Raw genomic sequence first — 22,034 nt, 5'->3', positions numbered from 1 at the left:
GTATTTAATGTTTTATGCAACTTTCTGCTAAGGCCCAATCTCCCCCAACAGTACTATAAAGTAAACCAGTCCCTTGCATTTTATTGTCCAAAAATAAATTCAAACATACCTAAATAAATATGTGTGTTTATGGTGGGGGAGTGGGGAAGGGGGCAAACAAAACATTAACAGTTCTAATTAAAGGCAACTTGAAAAACAACAGTTTTCCCCATTAAACTGGTTTAAATTGAGAAGTAAAAAAAAAAAAAAAAGTTAAAAGGGATCTCCTCTCAACAGCTTCCACCCCATATCAAGTAGCACAACTCTAAAACCATTCATTATAAAAACAGAGGTGAAACACTGCCACCATCTGGAAGTTATACGCTTTGGTCACAGGAGTTTGACGAGGATATGCGAGGGAGGGGGTACATGAGACTGTCAACTCTGTCCCTCCTCGTCACAAACTATTCAGGTCTGGAATTTATTCGAGGCAAGGGTTCCCAGAACAGCAGGTTGAATGACATAGTGCCACAGATATTTAGGGTTCAATACAATAACAGCCCCCCGACTGGTTCCCTCAGTTAAGTTCAGGGAAATGAAAACAAAAATATTTGAGCTAGCGGAATTCAGACTACCTTGGACCAGAATGGCTCATGCATGGATGGATCTGTGAGTGTGTATAGGTATGAGGTCTTCCACAGTCCTTTCCATCTGGCCAAGCTGAAGCAGTTCTATACTTCATTTTATTTTCTCTTTTTTTTCCCTAAAGCAGAAAAGAAAGCTCCGGAACATTGAACCCCATTTTTCACCAACACGCTGCAAAAACTCGCCCCTTGCTATGTGAGTCATCCAGGGCTTTGACCCCTAGAACGATGTCATGTCACCCTTTTGAGAAAGCAGGACAGGTGGGCTGGGGTAGATGGATATGAGAAGGATGAAGGGTGACATGTTGTCTCCCCAAACCATCCATGACTTCTCACCCACCCCTTGCTGCCATCTGACCAGTTTCCCCTTGGGCATTTCATGGCAAGGTGGGATGCTGTTAGGAGGGGGGTGACACAGTATAGCGTCGCTCCCGCCCCACCCCACCCTTTTAAATGAATTCAGTTCACTAGTCAGTTAAGGGGCGTGGGCTCAGTTTGAGGCGCTGCTGTTGGAGGAGCTGGATGTGGAAGCCATTGCCATGCCTGAGGTGCCCGACGAGGCCACTGACTTGCGGATGTGGGGCATAAGGAAGGGGTCACTGGCCAGCTGGTGCACATCAATGCGGTCCTCCTTACGGTAGACTAGACAGCGCCTTATAAAGGCCTGGAAAGTGAACAAAAAACAGGGTGTAAGGACAGTACGTGCACTTGACTGCAGAGATTTTAAGGAGAGAAGAAAAAAAAAAAAAAGCATTACAGTTGAAGTATTTGAAAATGCAAAGCCAAAAATCATGAGTGCAATACCTTAGCTTCAGGTGTGACTACAGGTTTAGGGGGAAACTGAACTTCTGTCGCCTTCAGGATGGTGTTTTCCTGTAAAATGTCCTGCTGGGACTGATTGTGGCCAAAAGGCTGCAAAAGCAAAAAGCAGTTAAAACAAAACAAAACAAAAGGCTTTTTTTTGACACAGGAGAGTGAAAACAATTTGGGAGGCATTTGCAATATATTTCTAAGGGCTTAATTTGAGGAATAAGGATGAGAAACTACCAAATGTGCAGTTTACCTTTTAAAAAGAATGGCCTACAGATATATTTGAAAGTTACAAGTGTAAATGTTTGTGCTGATATTTTTTGTGTTGTTGTTGGACAGTATGTTAGCTTTAATGAAATAAAATGTAGGCATGCACAAACACTGCTTCTGCCTGAGCCAGGTCAGTCTCTACGTGCCATTTAGAATGTGTTAAATGTGATAAGAATCAGCTAAACTTTATTAATCCCAGAGGGAAATTGAGTTGTCATAGCAGCACACATACAACAGACAACAAAGCAAATAAAATGAAGTGTAGAACTAGAGATACAAATAGATAAACAAAGAGGCATAAATATAAACATAGAAGGGAATAACACCAATATTTCTGGGATATTAAATGGATGATGCAAACAAAACAAAAAAAACCAAACCAACAATACCAAGTTGATCTACAAAAACTGAATATAAATAATGCACATGCGCTGTTATACAGTGCAGTTACACTAAGTTTCTTTTCTCTAAAAATAAATGTGGAAAAAAAATAATCTAAAATTATCCCAACTGCAGCTCAGCTGTCTTATTAAAATGTTTATTCAGCGCGAGTTTCCTACCTTGCGGCCATACAAACACTGGTAGAAAATGACTCCCACAGACCACACGTCAACTTTATTGGAGATTTTGGGTGGTTCCTTGCCAACAACGAAGCACTCTGGGGGAAGGTACCTAAAAAAGAAGACGGGAGCTATGTTAATATTCATGAATTTCAGCAAGCCCAATTATACTGTCTGGACTTTCAAGGTGCATTCAATAGCATAGCAATTATTTAAATAAACATTGCACTCTAAATAAAAACCAGGCAATCAGAGTTAAATTGCAAGATGACCTTTACATATGCACTTATACACAAACCAGAACTGCAGAAACAGCCATTAACAAAAACCACAAAAACATTACAACTACTACCAGTAGAGGACTGCTTTAAATGCTTTTTAGCCACAACCTCACTTCAGTTTTTTGTTTTACATGCATTATCCTGATTATGTTTTCTCTCCATTTTTCTCCATTGTTATGGTATTATTCCTCGACCGTTCAACTACAATGACACAAACACTGAATATTTCTACCCTGCCAATATTAAGAAGAAATGCAGTTATTCAACATAAGTGACTGCAAGTGCCCCTTAATTTCACTCCTTTGCAATTTCATTCCCTTCAGACAATCCAGACAGTGTGCTGGACAATCTGACAAAATTCCCATCTCCATTGACTATAAGCCTGCTCAGCTTTCATTGTGCAGCTGTGTCATATTTTAGCAACGTCCCACCTACCAGAAACACTCTATGGTTTCTCTTTACCAATCCAGTCTTTAAGTCTGACGTCATTAGCCATGTCTGGGCCCAAACTCCGCTGCAGGTCACCAAGTCAAATGATCACTGCAGCATTACTAAGAGTTGAAAAACTGTCTAAATTCTTTCATCTGTAATAAAATGATCAGCGTTGCTGCTTTACCGGGTGTAACAGTTAAATTTAACATCCAGGCATCCATGAAAACAGAATTTATGAAATTTAACAGAGTTAGAAGTTAGCAGGAAGTTAGCTCGCTAGCTTCCATCTAAATATAATATACCATGTTCTGACTGAGAGATTTCTGAAAAAAATAACACGTACAGCTCTGCTATCACCTCCAACATAAATGAAGACAGGAAAGTAAACAGCAGTGACGTTTGTAGGGTTACTGAAGTTGGACTAGCTGGTATATAATGATGTGCTACGTGATCGCTAGCGACACAGCTATGTTAGCATAATATAAACAGTGAGGCTGGAGGGCGAACGCTAACGAACAAGGACTTTTTTCCACTCGATAAACGTTAATGTGAGGGTTCCCAATGGTTAGTGGCAAATGCACTCGGATGGCAGGATGCTGTAAATGGGCCAAATTTCAGTCAGGAGAACAACTGAGATAATCCATCCACAATACGAGGTTAGTCAATATACTGCTGCATGGGCTGAGCTGTAGTTACATCGTAAGGGTTTAAAAACGTAGCTTTAAAATGATTAGCAGTAATAAAAAGCGAGAGAAGCCGACAGTGATCACTGACTGTTTTTAGGGGCTTGTTGAAATTAAATAGAACAAGATACAGAGCAGTATTCATCACGTCATCATTTAAAGACCTGATAGCTGTTGTGTGAAAATTTCTCTCCTACTTATCTGCAGAAATTCATTGGCTAATTTTTATACAAGCTTTAACAATTAACAGCAGGCTCGATAAGACTTGTTTCCCACTCATGTACATTCGTTTCTGACTTTTCTAAACACCGTTATCTTTCAGCGCAAATATTACCAGTACGTCCCTGCTCCCTGTGAAGTCAGCTCCATCCCATCCACCGAGTTGTAGCTGTCATCATCCATGATCTTTGACAGGCCAAAGTCTGTGATCTTGATCTCCCCGCAAGCAGTGCCGTTCACTAACAGAATGTTACCTGAAAAGAGAGGGGAAAAGATTCACAGGCACGAAAGAAAATATCCAATATAAAATAAGATGGTAGCTAGCACAGTGGATCTATGTTTAGCACTTCTATTCCACAAAAAGTTCAAACCCAGGCAGGGTCTTTCTCTGGAGTTTTTATGTTTCTCCTTGTGCTTGCACAGGCTCTCTCTAGAACCTCCAGTTTCTTCCAACATCAAAAAACATGCCAGGTTAATGACACCTAAGTCAACCCACAACACTCTTGTAAAACACATTGCTAATCTTAGATGTTTTTTTTTTTTCTGATTAAGGTATTAAAAAAAAAAGAAAAAGAAAGTTACTTGGTTATGAATGAATGAGGGTTTGCTCCTTGTTAATAACCAGTGCGGTGCACTCTATTAGGCAGTTTAAAAACTGCTGCAGCAGGAAGGCAAGTAGTTAATTTTACTGATGGTATTACTATTTATTGAACATAAAGAAGAAATGTGCCAAGCTCTAACAATGCAAAAGCAAAAATGAAGACTTACCGGGTTTAAGGTCGTAGTGGATAATGGGCGGTCTGATCTCATTGAGGTACTTGAGGGCATTAACGATCTGCATGATGATGGAGCGGCCCTCTTTCTCTGACATTAACTTGTGCTGCTTCAGGTAGAAGTCCAAGTCATTACCCTCACAGTATTCCAGGACTGTGCAGAACCTGTTTCAAAACAAAGAAGAAGTGTTTAAGCACCTTGGCAGAATGTGGTGCAAGTTTCAAGTATTTGTTTTAAAAGCAATGACTTACGAGTCAGTGTCAAGTGAAAAGTAGTCATAAAGTTTAACTATTCGTGGGTGGTCCAGCTCTTTATGGATTCTATATTCTCTGCAAGCATGTCTGAAAATAAAGGATTTATGCAATGAAGTTAAAATGAAGTGACTTTACAATGGCACAGAAGATCAGTCAAAGCTGTGTTAAATATACCAAAGTATTGCCTCAAAATGGCAAAGCACTCACTTGTGATAATTTTCCTTCTTCTCATCCCTCCAGTTCTTGTTTAACTGGTGAATTTTGACCGCAACGTACCTTTGCTCTGTTAGGTCAAAGGCCTGGAAAAAAGTGAATCAGTAAGCATCTGTAGCAGCCATTGCTTCATTAGGTAAAGCAGAACTTCAGATTTAAGTCCTGTTTATTAATATTTCGTTTTCGTTTCAAGTAATCGTTTACTTGAAAATGCTGTAAAGGCAGCAAAACACGGACAAAAAAATATATATATATGAAAATGCAAGAAAAGAAAGAAAGACTGATCAGTCTCTTTCCTCATTACTCACTCACCTTGTAAACTTCACTGAAACCTCCCCGTCCAAGTAAATGGAGTAGCAGGTATCGGTCATTTAGCGTAGGGTGATCTTTGAATCTGCACAGAACGGAGTTTATAAAAAAAAAAAAAAAAAAAAAAAAAAAAGTATTAGGAGCAGAAGGACACCCCAGATTATTTTGGTGGAGGAGAAAGATGAAGAAAATAAAAGAACTATCCAACACTGAGGGCATTTTACCCCAACTAAACAATTTGGTAACAAAGCAACATTACTGACCTGGAGCCAGAAACTTGTTATCCGTTTTAACATAGAACTTGGAGTGAAGCCAGTTACACTGACAAATAGGCTTTCAAAGGATTAGACACCAATATAAGTAAAAAAACAAAATTCAGGAAGTGAAGTCTGAAATGGGTACAACCCTAATCAATTATTTGAACACAGCATTTTAAACCATCTAACTATCATTACTTATTTTAAGTTATAACAGTCCATCTTACCGTGCTGTCAATCCCAATGTATAATCAGATTAGATTTACAATTTTGGTCATCATAAAACATTTTATTTTTAGACAGCTTGGTTCTCCAAAACAAGGATTCCTTACTTCACTCACTCTGTGTCTGTATGCACAATAAACAAATTTTGCTCTGTTCTCTTACTAAAAATGAATAAAGGGAAAAAACTGCATATATTATCACAGGTGAAGTTCAGGAATTAATCAAATGGATTTGGAATGTATGAACACATTAAAATTAAAGTCACCTTATCTAAGAATGACTAAGGTGTCACTTTAACAGCAATGCTGTGTACATTGTACCCCTGCAAAATCACAGTTCAGAGTTCATGGCCTCAGTCATTCGTGAATTTTTCCTTAGAACCTAACTAATAAGCGTTCGTAGACATTCTGCAATTTTGCAGAAATGGCAAATATCCTCCACAAATTTTTATGGCCCTTTGAACGACAATAAAAATAGGCACTTATAGGCCTTTTATTTTTATTAAATTCACAGGTACTCTAGGAACATATCCCCAGAAAATTTCAGAGCTTGACTGTACTCCATGTCTGAAATGGGACTAAGAAATCTTACTGGGAATTATCTTCATTATGGATCCTTTTCAGCTCGCGTATGTGAAGATTTCGCACTCGCTCCAATCTCTCTAGCTCTGCTTGGATCTCAGCCTCTTCCTGCAAAACAAAATATAAATGTCAGAAGCTGTGCAACAAAACAAAACAACTAACGAAAAAGTTCATAATGAGCAACTGGCATCAAAAACATGGAGGATTACCTTCTTCAGATGGCCTAATCTTAGTTTAAAGATTTCCTCCTGCTCATGGTACTCTGCCTGTGATAACCTGCAAGACCAAAAAAAAAAGAAGAAAAAATAAAAAAGGCAGCTCCAAATAAATATACAGAGGGATGATATCTGGTATAAAAGAGAAAAGAAATTAACAAAAGCATCATACGCTTCACTTTCTGCTCCATTGGCCTTGCTTTTGCGTTTGTTTTGCTCAAGGCTTGGTGGTGGAGTCTGAGCCATGGAGGGTGGCTTGCGTTTGGCTAGCAGCTTCCTCTGCCTTTCAATCTCCTCTCGCTGGGAGTTGATTCTTTCCTGTTGTCTGGAAATAGACAATACATTAGCAGGAAAAATGGACCGTGCACCTCCCATTGTTTTGTCTTTCATGTGCTGTGTATCATTTGAGTTTTCTTTCTTTCTGTCCATTTTCTTTTTCTATTCCTCTGCTTTCTTCTCCCATTGTTCACCAACCTGTCCTTCATCCCCTAGCCGCTCCAGCATAATCCCCACACAGAGAATAATATGAATAATAAAATAAACTAAAATAAATATATAATACAAAAAGATTAACAATGGGAGCCTACAGAGAGTATAAGGTGCTCCTGTTAGGAAAGCAAATGTGTTTGACACAACAAAGCATTCAAACTATGATTCTGCTTGCTACAAATGCTGGAAAAACAAAGAAAATAATTTTTACAGTTGGATTTTGACATTTAAACTAGCACAAATACTTAATGCATTAAACACGAAGAGCCTCACTTGATAAGATTTTGGAAAGCATATCCATCTGTCCACTGCTCAGTAAAAGATGCACCGTGTCTCACTGTGGTGAAATGACCCAGTCGAAGCCTATCCTGCATACTTTTATCCCGACATGCCATCTTCTCTTGTTTAGACTGAAATAAGGGGAGGGAAGAAAGGCAGGCATTAAAGCTGGAATATTTATTGTGAAGTGCCGTATTTCAGGATTTGTTCAAGTAGCTCATTAATTTAATGACTTATTCACTTTGGAAACTAATAGTTTAAAATTACATCAATGCATAAACATACCTTTTCAATCAGAAGCTTCTTGGACATGGTCACACACTTATTTAAACGTTCCTTGTATCGCTCTAGCATTCTCTGTTGTTCATCAATTTGCCTCCTCAGATCACAGTTGGCCTGGAAGAGAACATATAATAAAGCACAAAAACGTTCATATATGAAGAATGAACAAAAAGAATACTTGTTTATAAAAGCAGAAATGTCAACTCTAACATGCCTTGAGTGAAAAAAAACCAAGACAGAAAACATGATATTCTCAAAACTAATGAAAATTGCAAGCAGAGTAGCAGGGGTGAAGTGTAATGAGATTAGTACCCGCAACAAATCGTCTATGCGGCCCTCCTTCTTCTCCAGGTCAGAGTTCTTGTTGTTCTCCATTGCTGTTAGTTTCTCTATAGTAAGGTCAGACTAAAGGGTACATTGAGCACAAAAGTGTCGGTTAATGCTGGCTCAGTCTACATCACAGTGAAATGCAGTGCAACAAGTAGTTTCATCTAACAATATCTTCCATCTTATAATGACTGCTTGTGACTTGTTGGTACATATGCTGACTATTTACCAACTTACAACTCAAATAAGAGTTAAACCAGACAAACAACCAGCTGGAAGAGCGTGTCCAGTACCTGTGTGGCTTTGTGGAGCACGTGAAGAGAAGGAGGCTTCAGTGAACAAGAGGAGTGTTCTGTGTTGGAGCTGACGGATGACGGGCTTCCTTGCTGCACCTGGAAGATAGAAACACTCATCAGTCGCCTTCATCACAATAGTTGTGATAAAACATGATAGCAATCTGGAACAAGAACATTTATGGAAACCGCAATCTGAGAGTAAACGAGAAGCATATGAGATAAAATAGGCAAGTCTAAAGTTTTGGATGACAAAAAGAAGCTCAGGTGTATTAAACAATTCATTTTACTTGGAGAGATGCACGGCCTCTGGTTTACAAAAGTAGCAAATGTGCAACAGGTTTATCTAAACTCTTTTTGATTATAACATTAATAGCTGCCTTTATGTTTGACAAACGGTACTAAATAAGCCATTTCTCATTCAATACTTTTTTTTCCTTGGTTTTAACTGCTAACTGCATTGTACTGCACTAAACACAGTTTCTGTACAGGGGCATTTATAGACCACATTTGATTCTTCACATCTTCTTAATAAGACAAGTGAAAGAGACAATGGAAAGAGCTGAGATTTGAAAAATAAATAAATAAATAAGAGTAAAGAAAAGCACAAGAAAGACCATAGAGCAAACATGCTCACCATGACAGGGGGGTTGGACAGAGAGTGCTGTGGGGAAGAGCGGACCACTGGTGGAATTCCCCTGGCAGGGCTGGTACCAGGACCGCTACCTCCCGCAAACTGATAGACAGGTAAAGGAAGAACGAATGGAAGAAGAAAAAGAAAAAAGCAGTTCAATGGAAAAGACCAAGGTGGCTATAAGAAGGTGTTAGAAGATATGTGAAATATTATATCCCCCACACTGAAGCATTCCAGGGGATGTGAGCTTAGCTGTTCCCAGCACAAAAAAAGGGAGAACATTTTCTGCCACTCACCTCAAAATAATCACTAATTTTATGTCCTCTTGCTCCTGCTTTGGCTGGAACAGAGAATCGAGGAGTTCAGAAAAAGCTGAGGAAATGTGGGATACATGATAAAAAGAACTCAGAGACAATCCTACCTTGGCTGTCAAAGTGGTCTGCTTTGCGTTTCCTCACTCTCTGGTCATTTGCCTTTTTCTCAGGAGTCTGTGAGGAAAGTCGCATGCATCAGCCAAATGCATTACAATGTAACACCCAGAGATGGGGTTGGCATTAAAAAAACAAAAACATAAACAACAACAAAAAATAATGCTGTAAGGGTTGAGACTAACCTCTAGCTCTTTGTCACTGAGAGAGCCCACACTGCATAGACTCTGATTGGATGACTCATTTTGATTCTGACCTGAGCCCTATTAAAAATCAGGTAAAAATACATGAGAGAATTTACAGAGAGCAAATAACCACACATATGCTTAAAAGGTGCAAGAGACATGTAGAAATAAAATTTCATCCTCAAAATGCATGCCCGTGTGTGAGAGAAAGAGAGAGAGCAAGAGCGAGAGAGAACGAGTTTGAAAAGAGAGTAAAATGGGTGACAAACTGAGGGAAAGGATGCGGAGGCTTGGCTAAATACCATCACCATTAACTTCCCACAGAATGTAGACCTGCATCGGTTCTAATGCTGGTTCCCTAGGTGATGCCTGTCAATCAAGTGATTCACATCAAAATTCAGGAGGCACTGTCCAATCAGGGAGAGATACTTAGTCATTCAGAGCACACTAGAGCTCTCTCACTGAACCCTCCTAAAATGGCTGAACATTAGGCATGCTGCTGGGGATGTATTCCTCTGTCTCTCCGTCACCTTTAGATAATGTCATCTATTTTTCTCCTGTTCACTATAGTCTTAACTAGTGCCCCTCTCCAGAGAAAGACATTGAAAAGATGCCTCGCATCATTTACGAATGATGGTTTCTTTTTAACCCCCTCCAAATTCATATCTTGGTTGTTTTACAAAAAAAGGGGGCACTTTTCAACAGATTCTAACCCCCCTATGCTCCATTATCAAAAGGTGCTCTACATCTTTGTCTGCAAAGGACAACAATTTTCATGCCAAGTCAGTGATAACAAATACAGTAGCAGTGCCACGAGGCTTTCCAAGGTCAAAGAAAAAACTCAAAACTTCTATGTAAGATTGAAGGCTTTTAGACCACCAACCCATATTTCTTCAGAGCGATTTGTAGAATTACTTGTCCCTCACTTTCTAAACCCCCACGCACACACACATTGCTTGTCTTGTCATACAGGGTGGTTGTGGCATGATGCCTTAGCAAGAGCCGCCATCTTCTCTGCGGCAGCAGCCATGCCATGCTCTGGGCTCTGCTCTGCCTATGGCTGGCACAGGGCCCACTCCTGGCACTGACTCTCACTCCCTAACTGTTCCAAGATCACCTTCCACAAAGACAGCTCCATCTATGTAGCAAGAAAGGGGTGTGAGGCTAAATGCTGCCTTCACTTACACCTGGTCAAGAACCATTTCTGCATTCCTCTTCTGCTTTCACTCCTCCTCCCTCTACCACCCCTGTCCCGTCTGTGGCCTTTTTGGCAGGCATCACCACTTGCATATACAGCCGCTACATCATGAGCCAGGGAGAGATGCCATATCACACCAGCCAAAAAACACAGACACAGCTCAACCTTCTCCAGAGACAGACAAAGAAAAGGAGTGGGGCCAAGCTTGTCCAGGCCAAACAGCAGAATGATACTGAGGCTGAGTTAGACAAAGAAAGGGAAGAGATTCACAAAAATGTTTAATTAAGAAAATCTGTAATTCTAATAAGCTCTCTGACTAGACTTCCGATGCTTCACCTTTGTGACATCTGCTGTAACACAAACCTTTGCCACACCGACCCCTGTGAAGCGAGCCTCCAGCAGCTCCTGCCGTCGGGGGTCCAAGCTATGCAGTTCTTCCATCATGGCTGCAGAGACAAGAGCACAGATTAAGGAAGGTGTTGAAGAGTGTGGAATATTCAAGTGGGAGTGAGGGTTCACTGTTTCAAAAGCCATCTTTTGTGATGACTCATGGCTGTTTTTAACTATATGGATGTGGAAAATTCCTGTTCTGAGTCATCAATAAGCTTGACAACAATGTTATACATCATGTGTTCAGCAAGTACCGGCCATAAAACTTTGTTACTCAATAATATATTGCAAAATCTAGCCCAACATATAGCTAATAACAGACACTTAATAGGCATTAAAGACGTGGGCCAGATGTGTGTAGTGATTGCTTGGAAATTATAGCATCATGTGATAACGCCCTGGCATTATAGGCCTAAGTTACATGGCGCTGGAGTTATGAAAGGTCACTAATGGAGGGGCTGCCAAGTACACTCACAGCAATGGCCACAATAGACAATAAGGGTCCAGCTTGCTAGCTTGTGTAAAGGTTAACGTTACACGCCCAATACTGTGTTCCAAGTCAGTTATCTATGAATTGCATGGATTGAAATAAAAAGTGCAACCTGTGGTGTCCATGTCAATCCATGTCAAACAGCCCTTAATTCTACTCATTACAGGTTTGGCTGGCTCAACGTTATAATGACAACATATTGATCTAAAAGATCCCCTGTGAATAACCCGCGAAGTAATCAGCCAAGACTGAAAAATGAGCTAAATGAGCTACAAGTCTACCGATGTTGGACATCACTTAGCGTAGCATTGCAATACAGCAGCTAACAGTTAACGTTAGCTAGTAACATAAAGATTGGATTTTGACAAACAATTAATGCTCCCAGAACAGACAAACGTTGATTATTCCTGCTCGATCAAATGGCTGCCTAAGCAAATAAATAGTAAATTGAACCCCGAAACAGTAAGGGGTTTTGCGAACATATTACATGGCTAGCGTTAGGTATCCAACGGGCTAACTCAAAAAAGAAGCATCTTCTCTGTTCTGTTTTGCCAGGTGCTCGTGCCACGAAGTCTCCATTTAGCGAGAGGCATGCCCAGATATGTCATTTTGTTCGATAACCAACCGAAATACTTACTGTAATTTAATATTTTCACGGTCCTCTGAAGGGCCTGTTAACCCCGAAACTGTCTCTGTTGTTTCCCCCTGTTCTCGGCAGACCCTCCCAGGCTAGGCCGCATCCACAGCCGCGTCCCTCGCGTGCTTATTGCAACGATCAAGACACGGGAGCGCGCTGCGTAGCTCAGGGTTGACGACGGAGGATTCCCTCGGAGGCCTCGACAACTCCGGGTATCCCAAACCCGCCTTTCTATACCAGTTAGGCGGGGATCCCCATCACATCCCTCTCTCCGAGGACCATACCGTGCATCGGTCGGGTTATCTCGTTCCACACAATGGCGACCCTCGAGGTCCTGCGTTTTTCACCAGGTATAAATGATGTCTTTAAGCTAGCGTTAGTTACCCCCCTATCTTTATCTCCCCCGGTGATGTGATGAATTTAGGGTCCTGGGTGTCAGCTCGACCAAAACAAAGTTCGTCTCCAGTCGCCTTCCTCGCTTCAGGGAAGAAACCAATCTATTTCGGAAGTTGTGCTGTTGCAGGCGTTTCAGCTGAATCCGGATCGATTCGGTTCGGTTCTCATGTTTTTTGCAATGTAAACAATAATCAGTAAAATCTCATATTTTCTCGTGAGATTGGTCAAGTATTTTCACCTTCATCCAGTCCACGCCTGCTCCAAATCTCTTGTCTGGACCAATGGCAAATGCCTCTGTACACAATACAATTTACCAGCGCCCACCGACAGTTACTAAAAGGATCACTTATCAGAAAGTTCCCATCATGTTCACACCCACATGCTTTACGGACTTAATATAACCAATTGCTAACTGATTTGTTGTCTTTTTTCCTAACCAGCCAGTCAACCACTAAACGTGAGATGGAAAGCAAAGTAGCATCGGAAAAAAGCACAACCTTGAAATTTTCAAGGTATTTTAAATACTAAATTAAAAATAAACTTCATTTTTTAAAATTTATTTTTATTTTGCATGTACAAAAGGGAAAATCTTAAAAATCATTCAGTTTATTTCAAAACATCAGGAACAATATGTCAGAAGAGAAACATACAGGTAACCAGCACTTTCTTAAATAATTGAACTGAACAATCACTGAAAAAAATGTTTTTGTCTTTCTCAAGTCAAAGTTTTGATTTAGTACTTCGAAATTTTTGACTTATTAAAGGTGATATTTTAAGAGATCTAGTTAGTAAATTGAAATTTTCAGCAACCCAACTTAAAACTTCGAGATAACTTGAAATTTAGACTTAGCTCTGCCTGGTAATTTTTTTTTCTTTCCAGTGGCTGAAACAGGCTTCCATAAGAAAGTGACAAGACATGACTATTGCAGCTAGGACTGCTGCACCATCAGGAAACTTACGCATAAAAAAAAGTGTCCATCTGCAGTTTAGCAGCTGGGATAGTGTAAAACCTTTACAGTATGTAAATATTCTGTTGCATTCCCTTCATCACAAAGCTTTTCATGTCCACTCCATACACCCACTGGAAAAAGCAAGCACCACCTTCTCTTCACTTCCTAAATTCTGGCTGTAGTTGACAGTCAAGTCAGGTGGGTTCTCCCCACTTTCACACCCAGGTGGCTAAACTGGAGCCTGGCGGTACTTGCACTGAATCCACACCCTGTACATGGTGAGTTGCTTCCCTCTGTTCACCTGTAGCCTTCTGTCCACAAGGTTCTGCACTTTCTCCAGCTTAGCCTGAGTGAACAGCTCATGGAGCTCATCTAAAATGAGCACAGAAATATTTTTTGGATACACCATCAGAAAGCAACTCTACAAAAATAAACCCCAATAAATCTTTATTAAGACCTTTTTTGTACCTTGAGTAAAAAAATATACTTGCGTTCCATCGCCTCGGACATAAAAGTTTTCAGCGAGACACCTTCCTAAAAAAAAAACCAAACCACAAGCACATTATTTTCCAGCAACTTGTAGAAAATAACATATCATTGTCATGTAAATAATAAGCCAGAACATGGTAATATTACATAATAATATTACATCCATTAATATATCGCCCTTTCAAACCTCAAATTCGAACTTCTTGCACAGCTGGATTTACTGTTACTTTTTGCATTTTAAGCAGTTCTTAATGCATTTTAAACATATTTAAGACCATCTCTCACTCATTTTCGTAACCGCTTTTCTAATTCACTATCATGGGTTTTACAGATTTGGAATTACCTAAAAAAAAAAAAAAAAAAAAAAAAGCATGTTACAGCAGGTAAAAAAAATTTTTAAAGACCAAACTGTGGAAAATTTTGAACCCAGTGTCTTGCAGAACTAACCTTTCTTGAAGCGGAGCTGTGCCATATCGTAGCGTCCATAGTCCCTGAGCAGCATCACTCCACCGGGCTTCAGGAGGCGTGCTAGTCTACTGATGGATGCTTGCATCCTGAAGTTAGGGTGAAAGTATAAGAAGCAGTGACAATTTAATTACTTCCACCGAGTGAAACCAAAGGAAAGACAAAAGGGAAGAGGGAAAAAAAAAAGAAGTTCATACTTCTTGGGATGCAGAGCTGATAGAACAAAGATTAGCACTATAACATCAAGGGTTCCATCAGGGATGGGGTAATTGGCTTCTACATCGCTCAAGTCGTGAACAAAGGCATAACAACGCCCTGGGTCGTACTCTGGATTACTCTGATGACAAGAGGACAGTTTTAATTTATTAGCTAGATTACAACCTGAGAAATGATCATCCTTTCATGATCCCATCATCATTATCTCACCTTGACTAATTCCACAGCAGTGCTGGAGAAGTCACAGCAGTAAACAAAGAGTCCTGGATCACTGCAAAGGGCAAATTATTGTTTTATGGTGCACATTATACTACAAGAGAATAAATAAGATGTGTGCTTTTTAAACATAGATTGAAATGTTTTGCCAGCACTTACTTGTTGGTCTTTAGTATTGGAAAAACTGTATTTCCCACACCACATCCAACCTGTACAGAGTTTTATATAAATAAAACAGTAAAACTGTTTCATGACAACAAATCCTCTTAAAACCTTTAACTGAAAATTTAGCTAAGTTTAGCTAACTTGCTTTCGTTATGCTGTCTCACCTCCAGTATGCGATAGGTGGCAGACAAGCCAGGAAAGTCACCATCAGTGTGAGACAAAGCTGCATGTTCCCCGCTTTGCTCTCCATCCTGACTGTTCTGCTGACTTTCTACTGCACCAGAGGCACCAGGGTGCGATTCATGGTTCAGGCTGCACTGTGGGGCCAACTCTGGGAACTCTGTGAAGAGCCAGTGACGGTCTTTGAAGAAACGATTCTCGTGGATTGTGTAAAAGCCGTTCCAGTACTCATTGGCCCGGCTGTCGTATTCCTCTGCAAAGGTAAAGCAAAGCAAAGTAAAGCAAGTGTTTAAGTAATGGAGCATTATGTTGCCTTGCTTACAAATCACCACAAAACACTTTAAAGTACTTAATAAGACTATATATACAGTGTATCCACTAAGTATTCATAACATTTCATCTGTTTCACATTTTGTTATGTTACAGCCTTTAATTTTTGCCTCAAAATTCTACACATAATACTTCATAATGACAAGGTGAATAAAAGTTTGCCTGAAATTCTTGTAAGTCTATTTAAAAGCAAAATAAAAAAACAAAAACAAACTATAATATCTCATAACCTGTAAAGTTAAGCTGAAGGTGAAAAAAGTGGTTACAAATTAATGTCAGCAACAATCTTTTTGTGCTAACAGCAGCAACAGAGATCTGGTCGCTTTCACAAGAAACAAAAAATGAAAGGAAAGTGGATGCAACATTGGGGATGGCTGTCCTCCTGATTAATAAGCTATACATCTCTTACTGGTCTTTACTGTCAGTCACACTGTGCGGTTTATGTGTATAACTGCAATGATGCAACCTTGTTTCTCTGGAGGTAGCGGCTGACTGTTTTCTAAGACTTTCTTCTTAGCGGTTGCTTCTTGTTCATCGGTCCACTCCACATTGTCCCTGATGGTGAGAAACCCCAATTATCCCAAAGCAACGTGGCACACAAAAACACTCTCAGTCCTGAAATACTTAAAGATATGACACTTTCACTCAGATTGGTGATGGGTTGTAAGCAGGTGTAATAAAATCTGCAAAGTACTTTGACATGTAGCCTGAACATTTTTACACAAATCTTTGCTACATGTTAAAGATGTTTTAAATAACTCCGTATTTAGATATGAAAGGCTGACCAATCAGGTGCAGAGAAATACTTGGCAATAATTTTATGAATGTTATTCAGCAACCAGTTCAACCCATGTCCCGTGATTACATTGTAGGAGAAATCCATATTCAGTTAATGTTATTTTAAGTGTTAACATAATGTTATGTTAACATTAAATTAATGTCAATGTTAAAAAATAACGGCTCGCAGAATTACACACAATCTATGGCAAGTCATAACAGTGTCCGAGTGAGCAGCCTTGACAGAGATGCACAGGAACATATGTCTGCTCCATTGGGGGGAGTTCTTTTAAAAGATACCGACCATGCGTTATGCTGGAAGACCTGTCGTGGGTCTGTAAGGAAACGTGTCCCGAACTGAGGTCTCTTCACATCACAGGTAGATGAATCCGACAGCGTCAACCCGGTTTCGCCGCTGCCTCCCTCCACCCCGTCCACAGCGTGGGGCGCCGCCATGTTGGAACTGACGTGCAGAAGAAGGGGCGGACGTTTAATTATGATGCATTCAAAGGCGAGAGGAAATATTACAACTAATGTGAAAAGCCCTAACAGCTGTATTTAACAAATAAAATAAAATAACAATAATGATACATATTTCAAGCTCGGATAGTAAAACTATCGGGAGATTTACGGTGTATTTTAAAAAAAGAAAAGAGGCTAGTTTTAATTCTTTACACTATTTTTTCACGTTTCACTTTGTTATTTTTCTGGTAGCACTTACAGGTGTTCATACACTAGAGGGAAACATATGTTAGGAAGATTTTCGGGAGGTTAATTTAGAAAAACTTACTAAAACCCGTCTTTAAAAATACTCTTGTCTGATCGTGTAGAAAATTTTTACATTTTTACATAATGGACAATAGTTACCAGAGCAGAGTACAGTACAGTTGTTAAAATTAGCGTACAGATAGTGTGCAAACAGAGCAGGATACTGAAAGATGTTTAAATAGTTAAGAATATTTAGAATAATTAGAAAAGTGCAGATTGTGTATTGTACCTGTGCATTAAAAAGTAGACATGTAACTTACAATAAGTTAGTGTATATATAAGCTGAGAAAAAGTAATGTGCAGTTATAACAGTAGAAGTTGTTGCAGCACTGATGTAGACATCTATGTTTGTTGGGAGCAGTTCTGATTGTACAGCCTGACAGCTGCAGGGAGGAAGGACCTGCGGAAACGCTCCTTCATGCATCGAGGATGCAGCAGTCTGCCACTGAAGGAGCTCTGCAGTTCAGCAACATTTACATGCATGGGGTGGGAGACTCTGTCCATCAGAGATGTTATTTTGGCCAGAGTCCTTCTGTCTCCCACCACCTGCACTGAGTCCAGGGTGCATCCCAGAACAGAGCTGGCCTTCCTAATGAGTTTATCCAGCCTCTTCCTCTCAGCTGTCAATAAACTGTTGCTCCAACATACCACACTGTAAAAAATAACGGATGCCACCACAGAGTCATAGAAGGTCTTTAGAAGCGCTCCCTGGACTCCAAATGACCTCAGTCGCCTCAGCAGGTAGAGTCTGCTCTGACCCTTCCTGTACAGAGCATCAGTGTTGTGGCTCCAGTCCAGTTTATTATTCAGGTGAACACCCAGGTACCTATACGAGTCCACTATCTCAATGTCCACTCCCTGGATGTTCACCGGTGTCAATGTGGTGGGTCTGCATCTCCGGAAGTCCACCACCAACTCCTTGGTTCTCCCAGTGTTGATCAGCAGGTGGTTCTACTGGCACCAGTCCACAAAGTCCAGAGTCCACTGTCTGTACTCTGAGTCGTCCTCACCTGTGATGAGGCCGACTATGGCAGAGTTGTCAGAGAACTTCTGTAGGTGGCAGCGTGGGGAGTTGATGGAGAAGTCTGCAGTGTAGAGGGTGAAGAGGAACGGTGCCAGCACTGTTCCCTGTGGGGCCCCTGTACTGCAGACCAGCGTATCAGAGACACAGCCCTGTGTCCTCACATACTGTGGGCGTTCTGTGAGGTATGACACCTTTTGCCCTGAGATAATATACATTAAACAACTCTTATGTAAATCAAAATTTCCAATAAACCAGTAGTATGTCATTCTTTTATATAGCATTGTGTTAATGGGCCCATATATGAATATTCGTTTAAAATGTTTTTTTTTCTTTTATATATATAATGTTCAAATGTTCAAAAGTTACACATGCCCAAAGTTGAGGTGTGAGCCAAAAGCTGAAGTTTTAAACTGCTGAGTAGTTATATACAGCAGAATACTTCTTGAAGTTCAGCTGCATCATGCCCACTCATCTGTTCAGTCTGACTTTCAACTGCTCTGAATAGAACTACTTATAGACTGTTATAATGAAAAGGATGTTACATCCGAGTCTGAAAAGTGCCGCCATTATAGAAGTGCCTTAAACCTGTTATCTAAGCAGGAGACAACACCTTTGGTTGCAAAAATGATGATAACGTAATAACATGATGTTCTTTTTGTAAATCATAATTCCAGTTAGATTCAAAAAGAGGAATAAAGCACATTATGCTTTAGGACGGGCCTTTGTGGCTCACTGAAAAGAAGGAAGGTTCCATTTGTTTGCATCTCTTAAAAAAAGCACCAGACAGCCTTCACATAAAAGTCTTACCTTAGCATCACCCTTTATGAAGTTTGATTTTCAACTAAACTGGTTCTAAAAGACTAATATTATCAAGGCAATGGGAAAACATGGCATTTTTCACTATATGTCAAAGACATCTTCATCTTTGTTGTTGAGATTTGTACTGAAGTTACCTTGCTAGCCAGTTTAGCCTTTACCTATCTCATCTCAGAATCAGCCTACTACTTTGTGCCTTAAGTGTGAACACTTTCTTACATCCATTTAGAATAGAATAGAATTGAAAAGAACAGAATACAACAGCCCTTTATTGTAATTATATATAGTGGGGCAAAAAAGTATTTAGTCAGCCACCGATTGTGCAAGTTCCCCCACTTAAAATGATGACAGAGGTCAGTAATTTGCACCAGAGGTACACTTCAACTCTGAGAGACAGAATGTGGAAAAAAAAAATCCATGAATCCACATGGTAGGATTTGCAAATAATTTATTCGTAAATCAGGGTGGAAAATAAGTATTTGGTCAATAACAAAAATACAACTCAATACTTTGTAACATAACCTTTGTTGGCAATAACAGAGGTCAAACGTTTACTATAGGTCTTTACCAGGTTTGCACACACAGTAGCTGGTATTTTGGCCCATTCCTCCATGCAGATCTTCTCGAGAGCAGTGATGTTTTGGGGCTGTCGCCGAGCAACACGGACTTTCAACTCCCGCCACAGATTTTCTATGGGGTTGAGGTCTGGAGACTGGCTAGGCCACTCCAGGACTTTCAAATGCTTCTTACGGAGCCACTCCTTTGTTGCCCGGGCGGTGTGTTTTGGATCATTGTCATGTTGGAAGACCCAGCCTCGTTTCATCTTCAAAGTTCTCACTGATGGAAGGAGGTTTTGGCTCAAAATCTCACGATACATGGCCCCATTCATTCTGTCCTTAACACAGATCAGTCGTCCTGTCCCCTTGGCAGAAAAACAGCCCCATAGCATGATGTTTCCACCCCCATGCTTCACAGTACGTATGGTGTTCTTGGGATGCAACTCAGTATTCTTCTTCCTCCAAACACGATGAGTTGAGTTTATACCAAAAAGTTCTACTTTGGTTTCATCTGACCACATGACATTCTCCCAATCCTCTGCTGTATCATCCATGTGCTCTCTGGCAAACTTCAGACGGGCCTGGACATGCACTGGCTTCAGCAGCGGAACACGTCTGGCACTGCGGGATTTGATTCCCTGCCGTTGTAGTGTGTTACTGATGGTGACCTTTGTTACTTTGGTCCCAGCTCTCTGCAGGTCATTCACCAGGTCCCCCCGTGTGGTTCTGGGATCTTTGCTCACCGTTCTCATGATCATTTTGACCCCACGGGATGAGATCTTGCATGGAGCCCCAGATCGAGGGAGATTATCAGTGGTCTTGTATGTCTTCCACTTTCTGATGATTGCTCCCACAGTTGATTTTTTTCACACCAAGCTGCTTGCCTATTGTAGATTCACTCTTCCCAGTCTGGTGCAGGTCTACAATACTTTTCCTGGTGTCCTTCGAAAGCTCTTTGGTCTTGGCCATGGCGGAGTTTGGAGTCTGACTGTTTGAGGCTGTGGACGGGTGTCTTTTATACAGATGATGAGTTCAAACAGGTGCCATTCATACAGGTAACGAGTGGGGGACAGAAAAGCGTCTTACAGAAGACGTTACAGGTCTGTGAGAGCCAGAGATTTTCCATGTTTGAGGTGACCAAATACTTATTTTCCACCCTGATTTACGAATAAATTCTTTACAAATCCTACCATGTGAATTCATGGATTTTTTTTTCACATTCTGTCTCTCACAGTTGAAGTGTACCTCTGGTGCAAATTACTGACCTCTGTCATCATCTTAAGTGGGGGAACTTGCACAATCGGTGGCTGACTAAATACTTTTTTGCCCCACTGTATGTTAAATTATGGGTGCTTCATGCCAACTGTGGAAAATATAAATAGTAAGACAGCAGGAATAAATAAATAAAAAAATAGGAGACATATATACAACCAAGAGAAATGTATACAAAACAAGAGAAAGGCACACAATAGAAAAGGATCACTGGAGAACAAAGTTCTTGGAGGTAGTGCAAAGGACTTGGTCTTAGTATAGATTATAGGCAGATTTCCAGAGCTAAAAGAAATGTCACTCATGTTGCTGCACACAATTTATCACAAATCTAACAAATAACCAACAGGGGGTGTCATATTATCAGAAACTGAGCTACGTTTTCTTCCCAGAATAAAAGGTCCATTCAAACAATTCAATACACTAATGGTGCAAGGAAACAGAATAATAAAGAAACATTTTTGATAACACACTCATATATCTGATAGTAGAAACAAGGCTAGACACTGCAGTGACCCTTATGTGTTAAACTACAATACTTACCTATCCTTCAAAAGCAAGGGACACTAATTAAACACTCTTGCTTGATCAAGTTAAAACAATGTTCATGTAGGTGGGTGCTCAATTACTACCCGTACAACTGTGACTGTGTGATCACCTCAGGTTCCAACATCATAGTCAAACACACTGACAACACAGCGATAGTAGGCTTGATCTCAAATAATGATGAGTCTGTCTACCAGTATGAGCTCAACCACCTAGTGAGCTGGTATAAAGGGAATAACCTTCAGCTGAATGTCTGTAAGACCAAGGAGCCAGTAGTGGACAACACTAGAAAACAGCAGAAAAGCTTTCACCCTCTAAGCATAAAATGTGCCCATGTAGAAAGGGTGGATAACTTCAGAAACTCGGTGTTTACATTTCTCAGGCCCTGTCATGGTCCTAGCACATTAACACCCTGGTAAAGATAGCCCATCAATCCCTCTATTACCTCAGACAATTACAGACTCCTGACTGCTCAGAAACACTTGCAGCATGGAGATCAGTTTGAATGCGGGCATGACCACCCGGATGGGGA

The 22,034-nt window shown here is 40.4% G+C and overlaps 2 protein-coding genes across 4 annotated transcripts; both read right to left on the bottom strand.

Annotated features, from left to right (window-relative positions):
- Window positions 1–31: 31 nt before the first annotated feature.
- tlk2 (tousled-like kinase 2) lies at window positions 32–13,000 on the bottom strand. Of its 3 annotated transcripts, XM_085351795.1 has the most exons (21): window positions 12,339–13,000; window positions 11,185–11,267; window positions 9,624–9,701; window positions 9,432–9,498; window positions 9,307–9,350; window positions 9,014–9,112; window positions 8,377–8,475; window positions 8,069–8,161; window positions 7,760–7,870; window positions 7,469–7,605; window positions 6,879–7,031; window positions 6,701–6,767; window positions 6,502–6,599; window positions 5,432–5,513; window positions 5,114–5,205; window positions 4,904–4,993; window positions 4,647–4,816; window positions 3,994–4,132; window positions 2,264–2,375; window positions 1,428–1,535; window positions 32–1,287 (listed from the first exon to the last, which is right to left on the bottom strand). In XM_085351795.1, the coding sequence occupies exons 2-21, from the start codon at window positions 11,263–11,265 to the stop codon at window positions 1,114–1,116; spliced, it is 2,094 nt and encodes a 697-aa protein (XP_085207921.1). In that variant the 5' UTR covers window positions 11,266–11,267; window positions 12,339–13,000; the 3' UTR covers window positions 32–1,113. The 3 variants fall into 3 exon arrangements, with proteins under 3 accessions (XP_085207921.1, XP_085207919.1, XP_085207920.1); XM_085351793.1 differs by having other exon boundaries at window positions 6,701–7,031; XM_085351794.1 differs by lacking the exon at window positions 9,014–9,112 and having other exon boundaries at window positions 6,701–7,031.
- Window positions 13,001–13,507: 507 nt separating this feature from the next.
- On the bottom strand, window positions 13,508–16,978 carry mettl2a (methyltransferase 2A, methylcytidine). The gene is made up of 9 exons (XM_085352748.1): window positions 16,827–16,978; window positions 16,212–16,300; window positions 15,400–15,668; window positions 15,230–15,279; window positions 15,065–15,125; window positions 14,836–14,975; window positions 14,621–14,727; window positions 14,153–14,218; window positions 13,508–14,056 (listed from the first exon to the last, which is right to left on the bottom strand). The coding sequence occupies exons 1-9, from the start codon at window positions 16,976–16,978 to the stop codon at window positions 13,914–13,916; spliced, it is 1,077 nt and encodes a 358-aa protein (XP_085208874.1). The 3' UTR covers window positions 13,508–13,913.
- Between the last annotated feature and the right edge of the window lie 5,056 nt (window positions 16,979–22,034).

The sequence above is a fragment of the Diplotaxodon limnothrissa genome, linkage group LG4, assembly GCF_057381915.1.
Source record: "Diplotaxodon limnothrissa isolate DT_005_m linkage group LG4, D_limnothrissa_male_GT1.1, whole genome shotgun sequence".
NCBI lineage: Eukaryota > Metazoa > Chordata > Actinopteri > Cichliformes > Cichlidae > Diplotaxodon > Diplotaxodon limnothrissa.
The sequence above is the reverse complement of the archived record's forward strand: the minus strand, read 5'-3'. Positions and strand labels throughout refer to the sequence as shown.